The 21,890-nt window shown below is 35.8% G+C and overlaps 1 protein-coding gene across 7 annotated transcripts in view; it reads left to right on the forward strand.

Annotated features, from left to right (window-relative positions):
* The window catches only part of LOC127424302 (adhesion G-protein coupled receptor D2-like), a 43,282-nt gene that overhangs the window by 1,948 nt on the left and 19,444 nt on the right, over positions 1 to 21,890 (forward strand). For 5 of the 7 annotated variants that reach the window (XR_007894446.1, XR_007894447.1, XM_051669350.1 and 2 more), the window contains 17 exons: positions 5,802 to 6,047; positions 6,148 to 6,795; positions 7,380 to 7,508; positions 7,642 to 7,727; positions 9,475 to 9,753; positions 12,297 to 12,408; positions 12,490 to 12,624; positions 13,102 to 13,210; positions 13,326 to 13,431; positions 13,734 to 13,786; positions 13,886 to 14,009; positions 14,923 to 15,026; positions 15,214 to 15,316; positions 16,636 to 16,789; positions 16,994 to 17,127; positions 18,379 to 18,494; positions 19,250 to 19,370. Coding sequence is in view for 5 of the 7 variants with exons in the window: in XM_051669350.1 (XP_051525310.1) it covers positions 5,802 to 6,047; positions 6,148 to 6,795; positions 7,380 to 7,508; positions 7,642 to 7,727; positions 9,475 to 9,753; positions 12,297 to 12,408; positions 12,490 to 12,624; positions 13,102 to 13,210; positions 13,326 to 13,431; positions 13,734 to 13,786; positions 13,886 to 14,009; positions 14,923 to 15,026; positions 15,214 to 15,316; positions 16,636 to 16,789; positions 16,994 to 17,127; positions 18,379 to 18,494; positions 19,250 to 19,370 (2,759 nt within the window). In the remaining 2 variants the exon portion in view is untranslated. Of the gene's footprint in view, positions 1 to 5,801; positions 6,048 to 6,147; positions 6,796 to 7,379; positions 7,509 to 7,641; positions 7,728 to 9,474; positions 9,754 to 12,296; positions 12,409 to 12,489; positions 12,625 to 13,101; positions 13,211 to 13,325; positions 13,432 to 13,733; positions 13,787 to 13,885; positions 14,010 to 14,922; positions 15,027 to 15,213; positions 15,317 to 16,635; positions 16,790 to 16,993; positions 17,128 to 18,378; positions 18,495 to 19,249; positions 19,371 to 19,468; positions 20,078 to 21,890 lie in introns of those variants that run through there. The other 2 variants (XM_051669354.1, XM_051669352.1) reach the window with 2 other exon arrangements.

Genomic DNA, 21,890 nt, shown 5'->3' on the forward strand with positions numbered 1-21,890 from the left:
TTTGGGTCAAGGTAAATGTAGTATCAAACTAAGAAAAAATTAATTGTGTAATTGTTTTATAACTGACTAATTTTTTATTATAATTAATCACTCTGAATTAACGCGTTAAATCGACAACCCTAATACAGTTATATATACTGTATACACAGTGCATATATATATAAACAGTGCATTCAGAAAGTATTCAGACCCCTTAATTTTTTCACATTTTGTTATATTGCAGCCTTATGATAAAATGCTTTATATAAAAAAAAAAAAAAATAAATAAAATAAAATTCACATCAATTTACACTCCATACCCCATAATGAAAAAGCAAAAACCAGATTTTTGGTAACCTAGAAAATCTATTTAAAAGAAAAAACTGAAATATCATATTGATGTAAGTATTCAAAAGTACTCGGTACTTCATTGAAGAACCTTTAGCAGCGATTACAGCCTCAAGTCTTTTTGGGTATGATGCGACAAGCTTCGCACACCTGGATTTGGGGATTTTCTGCCATTGTTCTCTGCCAATCCTCTCGAGCTCTGTCAGGTTGGATGAGAACAATCGGTGGACAGCCATTTTCAGGTCTCTCCAGAGATATTCGATTGGGTTCAAGTCTGGGCTCTGGCTGGGCCACTCAAGGACATTCATAGAGTTGTCCCTAAGCCACTCTTGCATTGTCTTGGCTGTGTGCTTAGGGTCATTGTCCTGTTGGAAGGTGAACCTTCAGCCCAGTCTGAGGTCCTGAGCACTCTGGACCAGGTTTTCATGAAGGATATCACTGTATTTTGCTGCGTTCAGCTTTCCTTCAACCCTGACCAGTCCCCCAGTCCCTGACGCTGAAAAACACCCCCACAGCATGATGCTACCACCACCATGCTTCACCGTTGGGATGGTATTGCACAGGTGATGGGCAGTGCCTGATTTCCTCCAGATACAATGCTTGGAATTGAGTCCAAACAGTTCAATCTTCATTTCATCAGACCAGAAAATCTTGTTTCTCACAGTCTGAGAGTCCTTTAGGTGCTTTTTTGCAAATGTTAAGCAGGCTTTCATATGTCTTGCACTGACGGGAGGCTTCCGTTTGGCCACTGCCATAAAGCCCAGATCGGTGGAGTGTTGCAGTGATGGTTGTCCTTCTGCAAGTTTCTCCCATCTCCACACATGATCTCTGGAGCTCAACCAGAGTGAACATTGGGTTCTTGTTCACCTCTCTTACCAAGGCCCTTCTCCCCCGATTGCTCAGTTTGTATTGGCAGACAGCTCTAGGAAGAGTCCTGGTTTTTCCAAACTTCTTCCGTTTAAGAATTATGGAGGCCACTGTGCTCTTGGAAACCTTAAATGCAGCCGAAAATGTTTTGTAACCTTCCCCAGATCTGTGCCTCGACACAATCCTGTCTCTGAGCTCTGCAGGCAGTTCCTTTGACCACATGGCTTGGTTTTTGCTTTGATATGCATTTTCAGCTGTGAGACCTTATATAGACAGGTGTGTGCCTTTCCAAATCATGTCCAATCGATTGAATTTTCCACAGGTGGACTCCAGTCAAAGTGTAGAAATATCTCAAAGATGATCCAGAGAAATAAGATGCACCTGAGCTAAATTTCAAGTGTCATTGTAAAGGATCTGAATACTTATGTCAATGTGACATTTCAATTTTTTCTTTTTAATAAATTTGCAAAGTTATCAAAAATCTGTGTTTTGCTTTGTTTTTATGGGATATGGAGTGTAGATTGATGTGAAAAATATAATAATTTAAAGCATTTTAGCACAAGGCTGCAACATAACAAAATGTGAACTGAAGGGGTCTGAATAATTTATGAATGCACTGTATATATATATATATATATATATATATATATATATATATATATATATATATATATATATATATTAGTATATATATTGGTGTGCATCGAAGCCATTATCTGTATCTGTTCATATGACAAAATGATCTGTATCTGTCTTTGTATTCGGATAGATCCGGGTGTGGGTAGAGCGTAAACCGGAAGTGCGTCAAAACTAAATGAAACACCCATTTTTAAGTATTACTCTTATATTTATAGTTTCTATTTATAAAATATGCCTTGTATATACCTTTTCATAATAATAGCCTAATAATAATAACAATAATAATAATAATATTATACAATTATTATTTAAAAAAAATATTTTAATATTATTTTGTTCTTACCAGATGAAGCTGAATTTGTAAGCTATATTACTTTATAATATGCTGTGGTTTCTCCTGGTATTTCTGATATTAATATCTGCATGAAACAGAATTTTCGTTTGTCTGTTCATGTTTAACAACATTATCCTGGAGGCAGGATATTTTTGCAGTGAATAATAAATACAAATTCAAACATTAAAAGAAATTAAAATAAAATCAATATAGCCTACAATCAGGTGAAAGTCCCATAAATCTGTCAGGAATTTTTATGATAGGACACCATTATTTAGATAAATAACAATAATAATTATAGGCTAATAATAATAATAATGTCAAATGTATATTGTGCCTTATATATATAAGAATTACTATGCTGCACAAAGAGATGTGATTTATGAGATAATAAATAATTACTTTTACCGCTACATTTTTTTATCTCTGTATATTATCTTGTCACGTTGCATAGATACTTGCTTATTTCAAGAACACTTCATATTTTCAAATTTAGCACAGTTTAAAGAAGAAGAAAAAAAGATGGAGCATGTTTCAGTTTCTTCGTTTTACATAAGGAGGAATATTCCTAATAGATTAATATTCTGTGGAGCATTTAAACCTTTATAGAGCATTTAAACTTTTTTTCGGAATAAAGTCTTAACCAGATAATTACCTTAATCACTGATGTGGATATAAATGTTGTCAACTTTAAGAGATGGATACATGTAGACGAGCTCCGACGTGAAATCACGCAAATGGAATCAAGACCGCACCAAATCGATCTGAAATCACAACGTGCACATTTTCATTCATAAGGTTTACACTTTAGAAATATTGGCTGCACAGATTCATAAATTTGTTGTAATTCTGTATGTTTATGTAAAATGTCACTTTATCCTTGTGCCTCTTGGATAATCAGTCAAACTAATATTTTTTTATATTATTTGGATGAATCCGTTATTCATTTTAAAGTAATTTTCCGTGGCATTATCTGTGCCTTTCCGAAAATATAAGTTATTCGGCTTCGGGCACATCCCTAATATATATATATATATATATATATATATATATATATATATATATATATATATATATATATATATATGGTTCATCCGTTTCACAAACCGGTCTGAATGATTCGTTCACGAGTCAGATCTGATTCTCGAGTTCAACTCACTGAATCAGAGATCAGGTCCACTCAATGGTGGGAAAGATTATCAGTGAATAATGAATGTAGCATTCGAGTCATATTGTCTACTTCAGGGCTAGTCAACTGGCAACCTTCAACCAAAATCTGGCACACCAATCATCTTTATCTGGCTGTTGATCAAATCTTCCCGCAGTCTAAACCACCTCTCAGCGCAAAACTCAACGTTGAGTTTATCAATACTCAGCGGTGTGCAACAGCATTCGACAGTCATCAGTTATCTGGACCAGGGCATGCATGTTTAAGCTTTTCCTGCTATACAGGTGCTGGTCATATAATTAGAATATCATCAAAAAGTTGATTTATTTCACTAATTCCATTCAAAAAGTGAAACTTGTATATTATATTCATTCATTACACTCAGACTGATATATTTCAAATGTTTATTTCTTTTAATTTTGATGATTATAACTGACAACTAAGGAAAATCCCAAATTCAGTATCTCAGAAAATTAGAATATTGTGAAAAGGTTCAATATTGAAGACACCTGGTGCCACACTCTAATCAGCTAATTAACTCAAAACACCTGCAAAGGCCTTTAAATGGTCTCTCAGTCTAGTTCTGTACGCTACACAATCATGGGGAAGACTGCTGACTTGACAGTTGTCCAAAAGACGACCATTGACATGTTGCACAAGGAGGGCAAGACACAAAAGGTCATTGCAAAAGAGGCTGGCTGTTCACAGAGCTCTGTGTCCAAGCACATTAATAGAGAGGCAAAGGGAAGGAAAAGATGTGGTAGAAAAAAGTGTACAAGCAATAGGGATAACCGCACCCTGGAGAGGATTGTGAAACAAAACCCATTCAAAAATGTGGGGGAGAACCACTATGCACAGACGTATGCAAGACATGGGTTTCAGCTGTCGCATTCCTTGTGTCAAGCCACTCTTGAACAACAGACAGCGTCTGAAGCGTCTCGCCTGGGCTAAAGACAAAAAGGACTGGACTGCTGCTGAGTGGTCCAAAGTTATGTTCTCTGATGAAAGTAAATTTTGCATTTCCTTTGGAAATCAGGGTCCCAGAGTCTGGAGGAAGAGAGGAGAGGCACACAGTCCACGTTGCTTGAGGTCCAGTGTAAAGTTTCCACAGTCAGTGATGGTTTGGGGTGCCATGTCATCTGCTGGTGTTGGTCCACTGTGTTTTCTGAGGTCCAAGGTCAATGCAGCCGTATACCAGGAAGTTTTAGAGCACTTCATGCTTCCTGCTGCTGACCAACTTTATGGAGATGCAGATTTCATTTTCCAACAGGACTTGGCACCTGCACACAGTGCCAAAGCAACCAGTATCTGGTTTAAGGACCATGGTATCCCTGTTCTTAATTGGCCAGCAAACTCGCCTGACCTTAACCCCATAGAAAATCTATGGGGTATTGTGAAGAGGAAGATGCGATATGCCAGACCCAACAATGCAGAAGAGCTGAAGGCCACTATCAGAGCAACCTGGGCTCTCATAACACCTGAGCAGTGCCACAGACTGATCGACTCCATGCCACGCCGCATTGCTGCAGTAATTCAGGCAAAAGGAGCCCCAACTAAGCATTGAGTGCTGTACATGCTCATACTTTTCATGTTCATACTTTTCAGTTGGCCAAGATCTCTAAAAATCCTTTCTTTGTATTGGTCTTAAGTAATATTCTAATTTTCTGAGATACTGAATTTGGGATTTTCCTTAGTTGTCAGTTATAATCATCAAAATTAAAAGAAATAAACATTTGAAATATATCAGTCTGTGTGTAAAGAATGAATATAATATACAAGTTTCACTTTTTGAATGGAATTAGTGAAATAAATCAACTTTTTGATGATATTCTAATTATATGACCAGCACCTGTATATAGCTCAGTTACACTGCTTTGAAAACATGAACCAGATACATTTATGTTAGCATTTGATAAAATTTTTAATCAATCAAATGTGCTTATGCAACATGTTTATGCAACACATGTGGTCAAATCTACAGACGTAAAATATATTATCACTGCATTTGTTACAGAAGTGGTATCAGCTCATTATCTTCTTCAGATCTTATTCAACAAAAAAGAAATCGATGATGAAAAATAAACGTTTAAAGAAAATGCAAAGAAAGGTGTTTTTCTTTTCCATTTATTTCATTTAAAGCTTGAACGTACCAGTCTCCATTCATTTAAATTACATGGTAAACAACAACCAGTAATTTTTTTTTTCTTCTTTTTGTTCCATGGAGAAAAAGAAAGTAATTTAGTTTTGGAAAAACATGAGGATGAGTAAATGATTATAAATTAAAACAATTTGTGGAGAGCTATTACTTGAACTTAGCCTAAGTGTATTGAATTGGATTAACCAAACTTGGAATTATCTGGGAAATAAACCAGAACTTTTTACAGTAATATGTAGTGATAACTAAAATCTCAGTAAGTCGTCATTAAGGTCTGATAAGTTTATCTCTCTTCACACAATCTCGTACAGATTCTGCCAACTCAAATATTCTACTACACAAAGATGCAGTGTACCAGTTTGTGAACACATCTTTCAGTTTTGAACAAGCTTTGAATTACTGCCGTGGTAAGTTTGGTGCCCTCACAACCTCAGGGGTCAAAGAGGATGAGGAGGGAGCCCAGCAGTTGCTCTCTAATCCTGACCTGAAGGGCCCCATTTGGTTTGGAACCAACAAGAGACAGAACCCCACCGCCCATCTGGACCTTTCCAAACAAAGTAAGTTAGGTTCTGTTTTGTGCGAAGTCCAAATTCAAGCAGTGAAAGTTTACTGTAATGTGTCTCTTCATGAGATGAATTGTCATCTTTCTGTTCACAGCAACAGTCCTCTCAGGCTTATCTTTCCAGTTTAAGGATAGCTTTGCTTTTTTGAATATTTCTTTCCCAACGCTGTCGACAGTGAGTGTGTGCATGCGCCTGCAGTGGGATCCTCAGCACGAGAACATCTCCACTGTGTTCTCCTACGCAGCGCCTGTTTTCATCAATGAATTTCAGCTGCGTGGAAAAATAGACGAGTCAAAAGGAAAGAAATCCCCTAAAAAGGTCCGACTAGCACTTCTCATTAAAGGACAACACAATCCTTACAAAGCCGAGCTTCCTCTTGATAAAGACTGGCACCATGTCTGCGCCACCTGGCGCGCGAGTGATGGATTTTGGGCTATTTATGTGGATGGAAAAGAGGGCGATTCGGGGAAAGTTGAGAAAGCTAATCCCAGGGACATCCACGGAAAAGGGATATTTATAGTGGGGCAAGACCAGGATACCTTTGGTGGGACTTTTACGGAGCCGTTTGTGGGAAACTTGACTGATCTGAACATTTGGGATGTAGCTTTGGAGCTAAAACAGGTGCAGGCGCTGGGTGCATGTTCAGCACTGACCAATCACAGAGCGATCTTTAGATGGCAGGACTGGAACCTCACTGTCAATCCATCTGTCAAGAAAGTGTCTGCAACACTGAACTGTCCAGGTTAACTTTAAAATTATCTTTGTCATTTTATCCATCCATCCATCCATCCATCTTTTGCAAACAAATGATGCTTGCTGGTTTTGAAATTACTTCAAACTTACTTCTCTGTGTGCTCGTATGAATGTAACACATCATAAGAAAGTGTTTCACCGCTGTTCAAATGCACTTTGGATCGTTGGATTATATGTATAAATGTTTTCCATCTGAAAGGACTAAATATTAAATGAAACAAACGACAATAAAATGCAAAGTAATCTCTTCAGTAATCAAAATACTTTTTGAATGTAACTGTATTCTAATTACCAATGATTTAAATTGTAACTGTAGTGGAACACAGTTACTTATATTTAGTATTTTAAATACGTAATCTCGTTACATGTATTCCGTTACTCCCCTACCCTGCTCATATGCTTGTGGTAGTTGTAGTCCTTATTTAGCAACTTGTTAGCAAGCAACATACAGTTTAAAAAAAAAAAACATGGCAGCTTCAAAATTCATGTTTAAGGTATAACTGTGTGTAATATATGTTGTAGAACAAAACGTCCCAGTATCTTCAAGTTATGTTTACTTCTGTGTTTCTGCAGGGCCCCTGAAGCCAACACAGGTACAGGAAGAGGAATGTAAAGTTTTTATTGGCTGGCCTAGTGATCAGCCTCAGTACAGGACTGTCTCCTGTACAGACTCACTCCCTTTCATCTGCACAGTCAGTAAAGGTGTGTGTGTGGATCTGCGTGAGCTTTATAAGTATGAGTGGGTTATAATAACTGATGTTATTTTGGCTTTGTATGAATATTTGAGGAAGTTATTGCATAGTTGTGGAGTCTGACAGTGCTCTCTGGTCAACAGAACGCTATCTGAAGATGAAGGAAATGCGAGAATCAATGAGTTCCAACCCAAGCCCCTTCATGCAATGTCTCATGCAGCTTGGCGTGGTATACACCTGGATGTCATTTATACATAAATATGTCATTAAGCAGTTCTTTCTCTTACAAAGTTTCTCCATCATTTACTGATAAATGAGAGTCCCACTATGGGATAGATAAATGAGTATTGAACTTGTTCACCTGGAGTGGTATCCTTGTAAAGGTTTCAGAAGTTTCTGTTCTGACCAGTCGTCATAGAATTTGTAAATATTTGTACATTTCTAAAGCTCTCCAGACATCAAAGTGTTTATGTTACACATGCTGTCAATATGTTCATGTTGTACATTTCAGGGACTATCCAAACATATAAAAATGTATGAATTAACTAGGTCTGTCAATTGATTAACATTTGTAATTTGTAATTGAATTAATTACATGATATGCCGATTAATAATCCATTTAATCGCAATAAATCACATATCAATATTTGCTAAAATAGGCCCCCAAATTCAATGTAAAATAACTAGGGCTGTTGATTTATAAAAATAATGTGGTAAAAAAAATACTGCAATTAATCATGCCATCGACCTGTACGTAAATTCCGTCAAGTAGGAATGTTCCTACCATCAGAGCAATTCAAGCTTGATGTACCACCTTGATGTTTTTTGAGAATCTCTGGCTGTAGGGGGCAGTCAGCACTCCAGCAGTACAGGCAGCATGCCTCGTCAAACCAGGGGGTGCAATCTTGTGCTTTATGTGCTTTTTGGAGTGTCAAAATGTTGGCACCCATTCATTTGTATTGTATGGACCTACAGAGCTGAAATATTCTTCTGAAAATCTTTCTTTGTGTTCTGCAGAAGAAAAAAAGTCATACACATCTGGGATGGGTGAGGGTGAGTAAATGATGAGAGAATTTTTATTTTTGGGTGAACTATCCCTTTAAATGTAACATTTTAATCGATCGACAGCCCTAAAAATAATCAATACGTATAATAATATAGGCTATATATAATAAATGTGTTAATTCAGATAATTCAAAGACATTATTGTGGCAGATGAGTAAAGCATTGATTAGACAATGCAAAAATTAATTTAGAACTCAATAAAGGGTTTGTTTGTTTTTCCATATCATTGAACATAAGCCTATCACTGGCTTACAGTCCACTGTAATGCATTTTGCAATTGAGTTTGTCAATTTGTTCAATGTTTTTCCTTGTTTTTAGCATCTAGTTATAAATGCTACATTTTAAGAATGCTTTTTCAAGTTAAATGTAGTTTAGTCTTAAGTCTTGAGACCCCTGTATGATGTTGTGGTCCATCCAGCTGTCTTTGGACAGCTGTTGGACCTTGTCTGAAAAAACAAGCCACAACCCGCTACTGCCCATATTTGTAAGTGACTTCATAAAAAAGAAAAAAAGAAACAAGAAACAAGCCCAAAGTGGCTTAAAATAAGTACACATGGCAACACTGTTTGTTGCCTGCACAAATGCACTTTGGCTGTACACCTGGAACTGCGCTGATGACCCCATGCTGACTGCAACTCGCAAACACATAAGGGAAGTAGCTACTTTAAGCCTGAATTGCTCCATTGCTAGGAAAATTCCTTTTTACAGAATTTATGTACAATCCGGGGGCATGATTAATTGTGGTGATGTAAAAAAATAATTAATTGCACTGAATGAACACGTTAAATCAACAGCCTTAATGTAAACTTTAGGCATGAATATCTACAAATGATCACAGAAACTGAAAAAACAAAAACAAAGTTGTTGCAGTCTGTTATCGTCTAACCTGTATTCTGGCCTGTCTGTCTCAGACCACAGAGGATGTGCTGTCGGATACTGTAGATGAGCAGAGTTGGACCTCAGTTTCCCATCTGTTAAACGTGTCTGAGCAGGCTGTTTTGAAAGAACAGAAAGATCTGGAGGGCAGGGACATAATCTCTCTCATCCATGTGCTCTCTCGGGCCGCTGATTTGCCCAGTACAGCCAACCAGAGCCGCCGTGATGCTGAAAAATTCGGCCAGAGCTTCATCACACTGGCAGATTCACTCCTCAGCCAGGACAATGCCAGCAAATGGGACAGCATCAAAGAGGTGTTTATTACTGATCTCTGATGGAAAACAATGATCTACATATTTAGCCTGTTTATATACACGGGTGGCCAAAAGTTTGGAATAATATGCAGATTTTGCTGTTTCGGAATGGCATTCAACTGATCACACAGTATAGTCAGGACATTACTGATGTAAAAAACAGCACCATCACTATTTGAAAAAGTTATTTTTGATCAAATCTAGACAGGCCCCATTTCCAGCAGCCATCACTTCAACACCTTATTCTTGAGTATTCATGCTAAATTGCTATTTTGGTTCTAGAAAATCACTTGCCATTATATCAAACACAGTTTAAAGCTAGTTGTTAAATGAAGCTTTACATTGTCTTTGTTTGTAAGTTGCCACAGTATGCAATAGACTGGCATGTCTTAAGGTCAATATTAGGTCAAAAATGGCAAAAAAAGAAACAGCTTTCTCTAGAAACTCATCAGTCAATCATTGTTTTGAGGAATGAAGGCAGTGCAATGCTTGAAATTGCCAAAAAAAAAAAAAAATAAATAAAAACCACCTCACATGTCCTCAGCTGACAGCTTCATTGAATTCTACCCGCTCAACACCAGTTTCATGTTCAACAGTAAAGAGAAGACTCAGGGGTGCAGGCCTTATGGGAAGAATTGCAAAGAAAAAGCCACTTTTGAAACAGAAAAACAAAAAGAAAAGGTTAGAGAGGGCAAAGAAACACAGACATTGGACAACAGATAATTGGAAAAGAGTGTTATGGATCTTAACCCCATTGAGCTTTTGTGGGATCAGCTAGACTGTAAGGTGTGTGAGAAGTGCCCGACAAGACAGCCACATCTATGGCAAGTGCTACAGGAAGTGTGGGGTGAAATGTCACCTCAGTATCTGGACAAACTGACAGCTAGATTGACAAGGATCTGCAAAGCTGTCATTGCTGCACATGGAGGATTTTTTGATGAGAACTCTTTGAAGTAGTTTAAGAAGTTCTGAACATTTTTTTTTTTTTTCAAATTGTAATAGTAATTTGTCACATTATTAATGTCCTGACTATACATTGTGATTAGTTGAATGCAACTTTGGTGAATAAAAGTACCAATTTCTTTCCATAAGAGCAAAATCTGTACATTATTCCAAATGTTTGGCTGCCAGTATATATATATATATATATATATATATATATATATATATAAGAATTACTATGCTGCACAAAGAGATGTGATTTATGAGATAATAAATAATTACTTTTACCGCTACATTTTTTTATCTCTGTATATTATCTTGTCACGTTGCATAGATACTTGCTTATTTTTTGTAATCCGGTAGCACTCATTAACAAATATTATTAGGTCATTAACCTATTTCATTTAATACTTAATAGATGTGAGGTTCACTGACATTCAAATATGAATATGAAAATATATAAATATATAAATAAAATTTGAATAACATTTGATTTCATGACTTGATTGTATATATACTGTATATACAAATATTATATAAATATATTTCTAAATATATATATATATATATATATATATTATAAATATACACAGTATATACAGTATACTGTATATAAATAAGATACTCTTAATACCTGATGCATTTTTGCTTCTCAAGTTAATTCGTTTGGATATTTTTCTGGACACAGTCTCATGACAACTCGTAATATTTTGTACGGGATGATGAAATCTTAAAGCAATAGTTCACCCAAAAATGAAAATTCTCTCATTATTTACTCACCATCATGCCATCTCAGATGTGTATGACTTTCTTTCTTCTGCTGAACACAAATGAAGATTTTTTGAAGAATATTTCATCTCTGTAGGTCCTCACAATGCAAGTAAATGGTTGCCAGAACTTTTAAGCACTAAAATACACATAAAGGCAGCATAAAAGTAACTCATACCACTCCAGAGGTTTAATCCATGTCTTCCAAAGTGATAGGATAAGGTGAGGGTGAGAAACAGATCAATATTTAAGTCCTTTTTTACTATTAATCTCCACTTTTGCTTCCACATTCTCCCTCTTTTTCTTTTTTTTTTTTTTTTTTTTGGCAATTCACATTCTTCGCATTCTTGAGCAGGGAAGAGAATTTAAAGTTAAAAAGTACTCTGTTTATCACCCATACCTATAATATTGCTTCTGAAGATATAGATTAAACTACTAGAGCATTATGGATTACTTTAATTCTGACTTTATGTGCTTTTTGGAACGCCAACGTTTTGGTACCCGTTCACCAGCATTGTATGTACCGACAGAGATTAAATATTAATCTAAAAATCTTCATGTGCGTTTTGCAGAAGAAAGAAAGTCATGCACATCTGGGATGGCATGAGGGTGAGTAAATCATGAGAGAAGTTTCATTTTTGGGTGAACTATCCCTTTAAGATTTCATAAGACTTGGCTTGTACGAAAAGGAACAACTTTTATTCTAAAAGAGACCAACCAATTAACAAACAGAATTCTAAATCAATACAATACAGACATCAAATCTGAGCTGTTCAATGTTACCTCATTGAATTCCTTTATGCATCTGTTTGTTTGTTTGTGCTGCGATGTAGGTAGTAAAGGGGCCGATGGCTGTGATACAGACTGTAGACCGTATGATGAGCAACCTCAACTCTCTGCTCATGGAGGACACAAACAGTGTGCAGATACACAGCCAGCATATCAGTGAGTCGTACAGATGAGGAAATGTATACAGACACAAACAGACAAAAATGCAGCCCAAGCACAACAATGTCTGTATTTCAGAGTTGCAGGTCCAACAGAAGATTCTCTCTGAAGGTTCTGAAGGTTCTGTTGCTTCTGAGTTCTGCGGGTCAGACATGGGAATTCGTGACTGCATCTCTGTACCAGCTAAAAATATGAAGGAACTTCATAACAGTGGTAGGATATGTTACAACACATTTCATTAGAGATGAAGTAGACCCAATCCCATAGAACACAAAAAAGATAAATTTTGAAAAATGTAGAATGCAAAAGCACCAATCAAAGTATAATAAAAGTGGTTCCGACCTGTGTGCTATATTCCAAGTCTTCTGAAGACATATGATGCTCTATGTGTGATAGAGATGAGTGAGAAATGACTTCAGAGGGCTTGGAATATAGTGCATGGGTTGAAATGAGTATGGACTACTTTGATCATACTTTTTTGAAATTGTTACTGTGTTTTTGTGAAGCTTGAAAGCCTCAGTCGCTTTGTATTTGCATGGGAAAAAATGACAAAATTTTTCAGAATTTCTCCTTTTTCGTTCAACGGAAAAAAGAAAGTCAATAAGCAAGGAGTTTTTAGATGAAGCTGGACATGCACAATAACCTTTTGCAATTTTCTTCTCTTAATGTGTATTTGTTGTGCTTGTTCAGGCTTCAAAAAGGTGACTTTACTGAATACATGGTACAGCACTGTGAAATGCCTCTCAGAAAGAGAGGAGAACATTACCTTTTTGCCTATTGTCACGGATGGTTATCACAGGTAAGTCATGGTCTGTTCACTCTATAATATGGAGAATTGCTGTTGAGTTAATCTTCTTTTTCAGTGTCATACTTTATTGTCATATTTGTACTGGGATTATGTGATTATATTTTAGTTATCGGGGAACAGTCTTGGGTTCGTCAATCATCTCCAGTACAGTGTTGGGAGATGGACAGCCAATCAGCATGGCCATACACTTCACACTCCAGCACAGGAGTCAGGTAAATGACATTTCATGTGTAATTTCAGTTTCTCAGCATATTTTCCAACGTTATATGTGAAACTACCTTTGGCTATAGTCAGTCAGACATCAATATAATGGGCTCTAAATACCAGTGAAAGTTTTATGAAATAATTTTAGCAATATTAAGGTTATAGTTCACCCAAAAAGGAAAAATTCTCTCATCTTTTTTTCAATGGAACACTAAAGGAGATTTTGCAGAATGTGTGGGTTTTAGGACAACTGGTATTATCACTGTCATAGCTGGCTTCAGCTTCAATGTTTCTCTTTTTGGCTTTCTAGAACACTTCAGTGACAATAAAACCCATCTGTGCTTTTTGGGATTTTGACCTGATGTAAGTGACTTTTATTGATTTTTTTTATTTTCTATTTTATTCATTCACTCTTTATTTTTCTATTTACTTTCATTGAACTGTTTAAATCTGGTTCCTCAGGCCAGAGCGGGGAGGGTGGTCAACAAAAGGCTGTGCTGTCATTTCCACTCACGATAACTCTACTTCCTGTTACTGTAACCACACTACAAACTTTGCTGTACTGTTGCAGTTATATGATGTCCAGGTAATGATGTTTCATCTGCTTGTGAAACAATCTGCTTATGTAATATGATAATATGAGTTGACAGTTTTGGACATCTACAGTATGTCTATCCCCATTCAACTAGATGGGATCTGTCCAAGCATGCCTTGACAATAACTACATGGTGACAAAAGACTACATGGTCTTTTTTATTATTATTATTATTATTATTTTATTTTACTATAAATCTCCACGTTCACTTTCACATTCTGCTACTTTTGTTTTTGGCTATTCGCATTCTACATGCATATTGCCACTTACTGGGCAACGAGGAGAATTTATAGTAAAAAGGACTGAAATATTGATCTGTTTCTCACCCACACCTATCATATCACTTCTGAAGTCATGGATTTAACCACTGAATTCGTATGCATTATTTTTATGCTGCCTTTGCGCTTTTTGGAGTTTTAAAGTTCTGGCCACCACTCACTTGCATTGTACAGACCTACAGAGCTGAAATATTCTTCTAAAAATCTTCATTTGTGTTCAGCAGAAGAATTAAATGACATTTCAAATGTTGATTATGAATATCATCAATAAAAATACCCCATATGTTGTGTGTATGATAAAATGTTTATGGTTTATGGATAATTTAATTTAATAAAATAATAATAATAATTAACAATTAACAAAAATAATAGAGAGAGATAGCCCAATGTATTATGTAGCTAAAACTTTTCTTACAGCAGTTATATAAATTTCTTTGAGTTTTATTCCATTTTAATTCCACTTCCATAATTTCAAATTTATATTACAGTTCTGCATCCATTTTTTTCTACCTCAATTCAAATTCAGGAATTGAATTCTGAATGGCACTGACACAACCCTGGTGAACTGTTTCCAGTTTTTCAGTAGTTATGTGAACTGCAGTAGACACTGTTTGTGTGTGTTGTAGTGGAGTCATGAACATGAGATAAGTCTGCAGATCTTCGGTTTGATTGGCTCTGGGGTGTCTCTATGTGGACTGATCCTCACGTTGATTCTCTTTGTTGCTGTTGGGTGAGTATATGTCTGTGAGTGTGTGTAATTTTAAACTTATGCTTTGAGTATGAGTATGTTAACAAATTCATATGGGTCTTCAAAACTTAGAATATGCAAAAAATAACGGTGCTACTCTCACATCCAACAACCCGCTAACGTTCATGTGTGGGAATTGTGTTATTTCTGTCTCTTTGTCTCCCTCTAGTGTCCCAAAGTCAGATCGCACCACAGTTCACAAAAACCTGATCGTGGCACTGTCTGTAGCTCAGTTACTGTTCATTTTCAGCGACTGGGCTGCTGGAAACCAGGTGTGACTTTTATAACATCTGTGAATATTCTCTGCCACATTAATGTATTTTAGTATAATCAGTTTAGTTTAGTTCCTGTCACTGCTTCTTAACTGTACTGAGAAAAAACAGGCTACTAAACTGTAAAAATAAAAGTTTATTTATCAAGGAATTGTTTTGCTTTAATCTGTTAAAATATGTGTTCACCCAAAAATTTAAATTCTGTCATTGTTTACTCACCCTCATGTAGTTCTAAACCTGTATTACTTTTTTCTTCTGTGGGGCACAAACAGAAACTTTGAAGACAGTCCTGGTTTCTCTTTTCCAAGCAATTACAATGAAGGGGTACTGGAGAAGTCAAACTTCAAAAAGGACACAAAAGCACCATAAAAGTGTAAATAAAGTAGTCTGCGGCAATTTCTGATTTGTTCTTGTTGGATCCTTGATGCCAAAATTATTCATTCACAAATCAAACTGATTCATATAACTCATTGGATCATTTATCTGGCCGCAGCAGTTATCAAGTTAACAGCTCACTGGTGGGAAATATTATCAGTGAATAATGACTTAAATTTTGCTCTGTTTGTCACACAAAGCTATCGTATGTCTTCAGAAGACATGGAATATTGAGCTTGCTTTGTATGGACCATTTTTACAATACATTTATTGTGCTTTTGCGTTGTTTTTGTATAGCTTGAAAGCTTCAGTCCCATTTATTCTAATTGTATGGAAGAGTGAAAAAAAAACATGAGTTTTTCTGGTGTTATTGCTACTAATGAGACCTACTTAAAATTATCTAAACCATAAAAAAATCAAAATAATGATTATATATATATATATATATATATATATATATATATATATATATATATATATATATATATACTCACCAAACTCACCAAAGCTCTTTGAACCCCTGAGTTCAGGGAAAGTGAAATATGGGAAGGACCATCAGGATGACATTGATATTACATGATTAAAATGTTATATATGAAAATAAATTTTAACCTTTCATAAATATGAAATGGTGTTGAAGAAGTAGACACAAAGCTGTGGAACCTTTTTTAAAAATATTTATTTTTAAAATCAACCTCTTCCTTCTGTCAAGACAGTAGGTGTAATGATTCTTTTAAAGATACATATTTATATTTCTGTTTTTTTTTTTAAATCTATATGCAATATCATAATTTTGCTAACATAAAATTAAATGAAATTAATTGGAAATGTTGCTGTTTTCAATTAATGGGAGGTATAATTGTGGGAAATGTTTTATCCCATGTCTCAAACCTAGTGACAGGCATATCAGCAGTTACTTGTTTATGTATGTTGGTGTTGTTCAGGAAGCCTGTTGGCTGGTTACGGCCCTCCTCCATCTATTTTACCTGTCATCCTTCTGCTGGATGCTGGTGGAGGGAATACTGCTCTGGAATAAAGTTGTGTCTGTTAACATCAGTGAGGAGAGGAGAATGAAGCTTTACTACGTGCTGGGCTGGGGTGAGAACCATCATTACTTGTGTTTGCTAAGGCACTTAACTCATAATGCATAATCATGCACCATTTGTCCTACTTGGTACTTTAAATTGAGTGGCTTGTTTATGAGAGGTGTGCAATTTTTTTTAAAGTAATTACACTAAGGTTTGTCTGCTTGACAGATGACAAAACAAATAAATAAACCTTTATTTGCTTTGTGTTTTTCAGGGCTGCTGGTTGTTATAGTTGCTATAACTTTGGTGGCCTCTTTGAACCGGTACAAAGCACAGCAATATTGCTGGTTGAACATTCAGTCACATGTCATTTGGGCTTTTGCAGGGCCCATTATCTTTGTTTTGGCTGTAAGTATGTAACAAGTGTATAGTTCCATTCAATGAGTGTGTCTCATGAGTTGTAAAGTTGGATATATTTTTTTTTTTAGTATGTCTAATTCAATTCTGATGGTCTTTATGTAGTCTGACCAGCAAAAATGCTAAAATGAATAATCTTCTAAATTAATAATTGTCAGAATTGGACACACAGTCAAAAACATGTCCGGGTCATATTTCACCCTGAAGTCAAGAGATAAAAAAAGAAGTGTGTAAAGAAAATAAATTGATGTATTAAATGAATAGTAACTTTTAAAAAACTTTTTATATTATATTATATTATATTATATTATATTATATTATATTTTATTATATCATATTGAGTCATTTATTTTAACTTTTTAATTATAGTAGTGTTTGTTGCACTGGATTTAGTTATGCTTATTTCACACACACACACACACACACACACACACACACACAAATAAGTCTGGCTGAATATCATTCAATCACAGACAGTAATTCCATGTGTTTAAAATTAGTTTTCATAAATTAAACCCACTATGTTATCTCAACTTAAATATTTCAAGTAGAAGGGTTTTACTTTTTTATATGAGGGTTGGGTTTACGTAATTCTTATAATTGAATTAAGTAAAACCAACTACATTAGACATGTTAAATTAACTCAAATGAATCTCTTTCCATGATTAACTAGCTTGTACAATGAATGCAAGCATGCTAAATGCATGCTAATAGGAAATGCAATGCTTTGATTAGCAAAGCAATTGCTCAACAAGTAAAGCAGTTTAGAGCATTCTCAACATGTACCTGTCCTCAAGCTATGAGAATTAGAAATCCCCTCACCAGTTTCAGTTACTAAAAAGTAAATAAAATAAAAAGTAAATAAGATTTTCATGGTGTCCCAACACAAGTAGATTAAGTGACGCTTGAAAGCACTGAAAAAACTCTTGTTTTGAGTAAGATGAACAAGGGAGGATTCAGTTAAACTGATTGTGAAAGTTTTTTTTTTTTTTAAATGCAGGCATCCTATATGAATCATGGAACCATTCCTGATTCAGGAAAAAGGTGGCATTATATGCAAGATATCACTTATTGTTTTTTCTTCTTTTGATTTTGGGGGTGAAATATGACTTGGATGTTTCTTTGTGAGATTCTCCCACTAAAGATTTGTTTAAAAAAAAAACTGAATTGTTTGTATTTAAACCACCATAAAGTGTGTGATTGTGCTAGTTTCTCATGTTAGATGTTGTTCTCTGTTCTCAGGTAAATTCTGTGGTGCTTTTTAGGGTTGTCATGGTTACAGTGGCCAGTGCTCGCCGCAGAGCAAAAATGCTGACGCCCAGTTCTGATTCAAAACTTCAAACAATGGATCTTACGTGGTGATTACTTTTTTTATTGTGCAATTTCCTTTGACATAAAAACAGTTTGGAATAAAGAGGTGACTGTCAGTTAGTCCGAGAGCTCATTATTTCTTCTTATCTGGTTCAACTCATCACACAAATGCCTGTCAACATGTGCCTTTTCCACATCTCATGTCTCTCTATCATCCACCTGGACTTGAGGAGATAGGATGTAATTATGATTAACTTTCCATAGAAACTTGTTGGTCCTGTTAGTAGTATATAGCAGACTTCCTTCAATGAAACAGTGGATGAAGCTGAAGCCTCTGTTAAATGAGCTATTTAAGCAGAGACCTGGAGGTGTCCTTGAAAAAAGAGAGTTTTTTTAATACACTGTCTGTTATTAGTTCCCAGGGAATAGATCAGGATGCAATGAAACTGAGCTGCCTTTGCCAGTGAATTCAGCTTTTGAATATCGTCATTTTCGCAGTAATAATTACCATTTCATTGATTGCTTGCGATGTGAGAGTGTTGTCAATATTTGTACCCTGAATTTTAGAAAGCAAGCAATGCTGAGTGGTGCACGCAGCGGGATATCAGTAAATAAACCAGCTGGTTATGCCACAAGGTGTCAGTATAAACCCAAGATGACTGCCATATTAAACAGTGCAACATAAATAAAAAATTACTAAGTACACCTTTAAGTGATCTCTTTAAATCTGATCGTACATATTATTAATTGTACATATTATTAATACATATGAACATTTAATTGCATTTGTATGTGTGTGCAGGGTTGCAACACGGCCAGTGCTGATCTTGTTGCCAGTGTTAGGTCTGACCTGGATATGTGGAGTGTTGGTACACTTATCTGTTTATCTGGCCTATCTGTTCATCACACTCAATGCTTTTCAGGTAACACACAGCACTCATGGCTGAATGAAATTAAAGAATGAGAAAGTCTCTTTTGTTTCACAACTCAGTCAGTGCTTCCTCTCTCCTTTTTTCTGTAGCTGTTTTGTCTCGTTCTTCCTCCCATGTCTACATTGAATGAGAGTAGAGCTCCCTCCCAGAGCTTGTAAATATAGATTTACAGTGTGTGTCTGGGAAAGAGATAGGAGAGACAGAAACAGATAGAGGGAAACGGGGGAGAGATACACACACAGAGAGAAAGGAGGAGATCATGAGGTGGATCTGTCACTGAAAGGAAACCGTTCTGATATAATTAGCCACTGCAAATCTATTATAAATGTTTTATGTAGCAGAAATCTCTAAGATGGATGTAGGGATGATACAGAAATATTGTCTTTTGACTGTATGTAGTATTCTACACTACTGCAACATTTCAGAGAAAGTGTTGAAATGAATTAAGAGATTTGAATTAAACATCTAAAAACCTCTAATCTTCCTGAGTTTTTCAAAGAAACTATTGACTGTGTAAAACACATATCTTCTGACAGATTTTAAAATAATTTGATAACAAATTCATGTTTATAAATATTCAGGATGAGTACAAATATGTATTAGTGTATTTCTGTTATTTTATTTAAAAAATATTAAATTAAAGTTTCTATGGATAAATTGTTAATGCACACTAAAAGTTTGGCTGCAGACATTCAGGATCGTCTGACATTAAAATTTTTATTATATTAAAATGCTTTTTTAAACTATCAATTTGTTTATGAATCTTATGTTTCACACCAAACTCAAAAGACAAAATTAAGAAATTATATTTTGCATAAAGAAAATTGATTAAGCCTATTTTTAGGACCATTATGATATTTTCATCATGACATTATTTTCATGACAATAATATATATATATATATATATATATATATATATATATATATATATATATATATATATATATATATATATATATAGTTGAAGTCAGAAATTTACATACACCTTAGCCAAATACATTTAAACTCAGTTTTTCACAATTCCAGACATTTAATCGTAGAAAACAATCCCTGTCTTAGGTCAGTTAGGATCACTACTTTATTTTAAGTATGTGAAATGTCAGAATAATTGTAGAGAGAATGATTTATTTCAGTTTTTATTTCTTTCATCACATTCCCAGTGGGTCAGAAGTTTACATACACTTTGTTAGTATTTGGTATCATTGCCTTTAAATTGTTTAACTTGGGTCAAACTTTTTGGGTAGCCTTCTATAAGCTTCTCACAATAACTTGCTGGAATTTTGGCCCATTCCTTCAGACAGAACTGGTGTAACTGAGTCAGGTTTGTAGGCCTCCTTGCTTGCACACGCTTTTTCAGTTCTGCCCACAAATTTTATATAGGATTGAGGTCAGGGATTTGTGATGGCCACTCCAGTACCTTGATTTTGTTGTCCTTAAGCCATTTTGCCACAACTTTGGAGGTATGCTTGGGGTCATTGTCCATTTGGAAGAACCATTTGTGACCAAAGTTTAACTTCCTGGCTGATGTCTTGAGATGTTGCTTCAATATATCCACATAATTTTCCTTCCCCATGTTGCCATCAGTTTTGTGAAGTGCACCAGTCCCTCCTGCAGCAAAACACCCCCACAACATGATGCTGCCACCCCCATGCTTCATGGTTGGACAAGTTTCTTTTGTTTGGTGACAGTTACATTGGCAAGATGCAGGTCAGCTCAGACTCCTTGGCGCCAGTCCGAATTCCTGGCTTCTTAATGCTTAGAGGAATTTCCCGGAATTATAGGCCATCTTGGTGTAATTCTGTCTTAATTCTTCTTAATTTCCTTCTGCCTGGCTGCTCCGATCCTACATGTCGTATGTCAAGCACATATTCCTGCACAATAAGTGACCAACGCAACAAGCGCTGATTCGAGGTTGACATACAAGAAAGAAAGAGCAAGGGGTTATGATCATTATATGTCATGTTTGGCAGACATCTCGGCCTGGATGAAGGAACACCACCTGCAACTTAACCCAGCCAAGACTGAGCTCCTTGTATTTCCAAGGAGTGGGGAACTTCAATATCGCCATCACTTTTGCTTCCACTGGTTTTATACAACCTTAACCAACTTTTTTACCAAGATAGTTTACCACCGCCCTCGCAAACTCACACTTGGCCAGGTTTAAAGTTAATTAGGCGTTAGTCAGACAGTCAAGTACATGAGCTAGCAATTTCATGTGGTCTTCCCAACTGTCTGAATAAATTACCACATCATCCAGGTATACTTCACAATTTGGCACCCCTGACAAAACTCATTTTCCAAAGGCAAGGACTGTACACTGCAGAAAATTGTCAGGGGTGACAAATGCAGAAATTTCAGAGATGCGAGGCATGAGGGGTACTTGCCAATATTCTTTAAGCAGGTCAAGCTTGGTGACATACCTCTATTGTCCCACTCTATCGATGCAGTCTTCTAGGCGAGGCAGAGGAAACGAATCTGGCTTCGTTATGCTGTTTATTTAATCAGTACTA

The sequence above is a fragment of the Myxocyprinus asiaticus genome, chromosome 33 (assembly GCF_019703515.2).
Source record: "Myxocyprinus asiaticus isolate MX2 ecotype Aquarium Trade chromosome 33, UBuf_Myxa_2, whole genome shotgun sequence".
NCBI lineage: Eukaryota > Metazoa > Chordata > Actinopteri > Cypriniformes > Catostomidae > Myxocyprinus > Myxocyprinus asiaticus.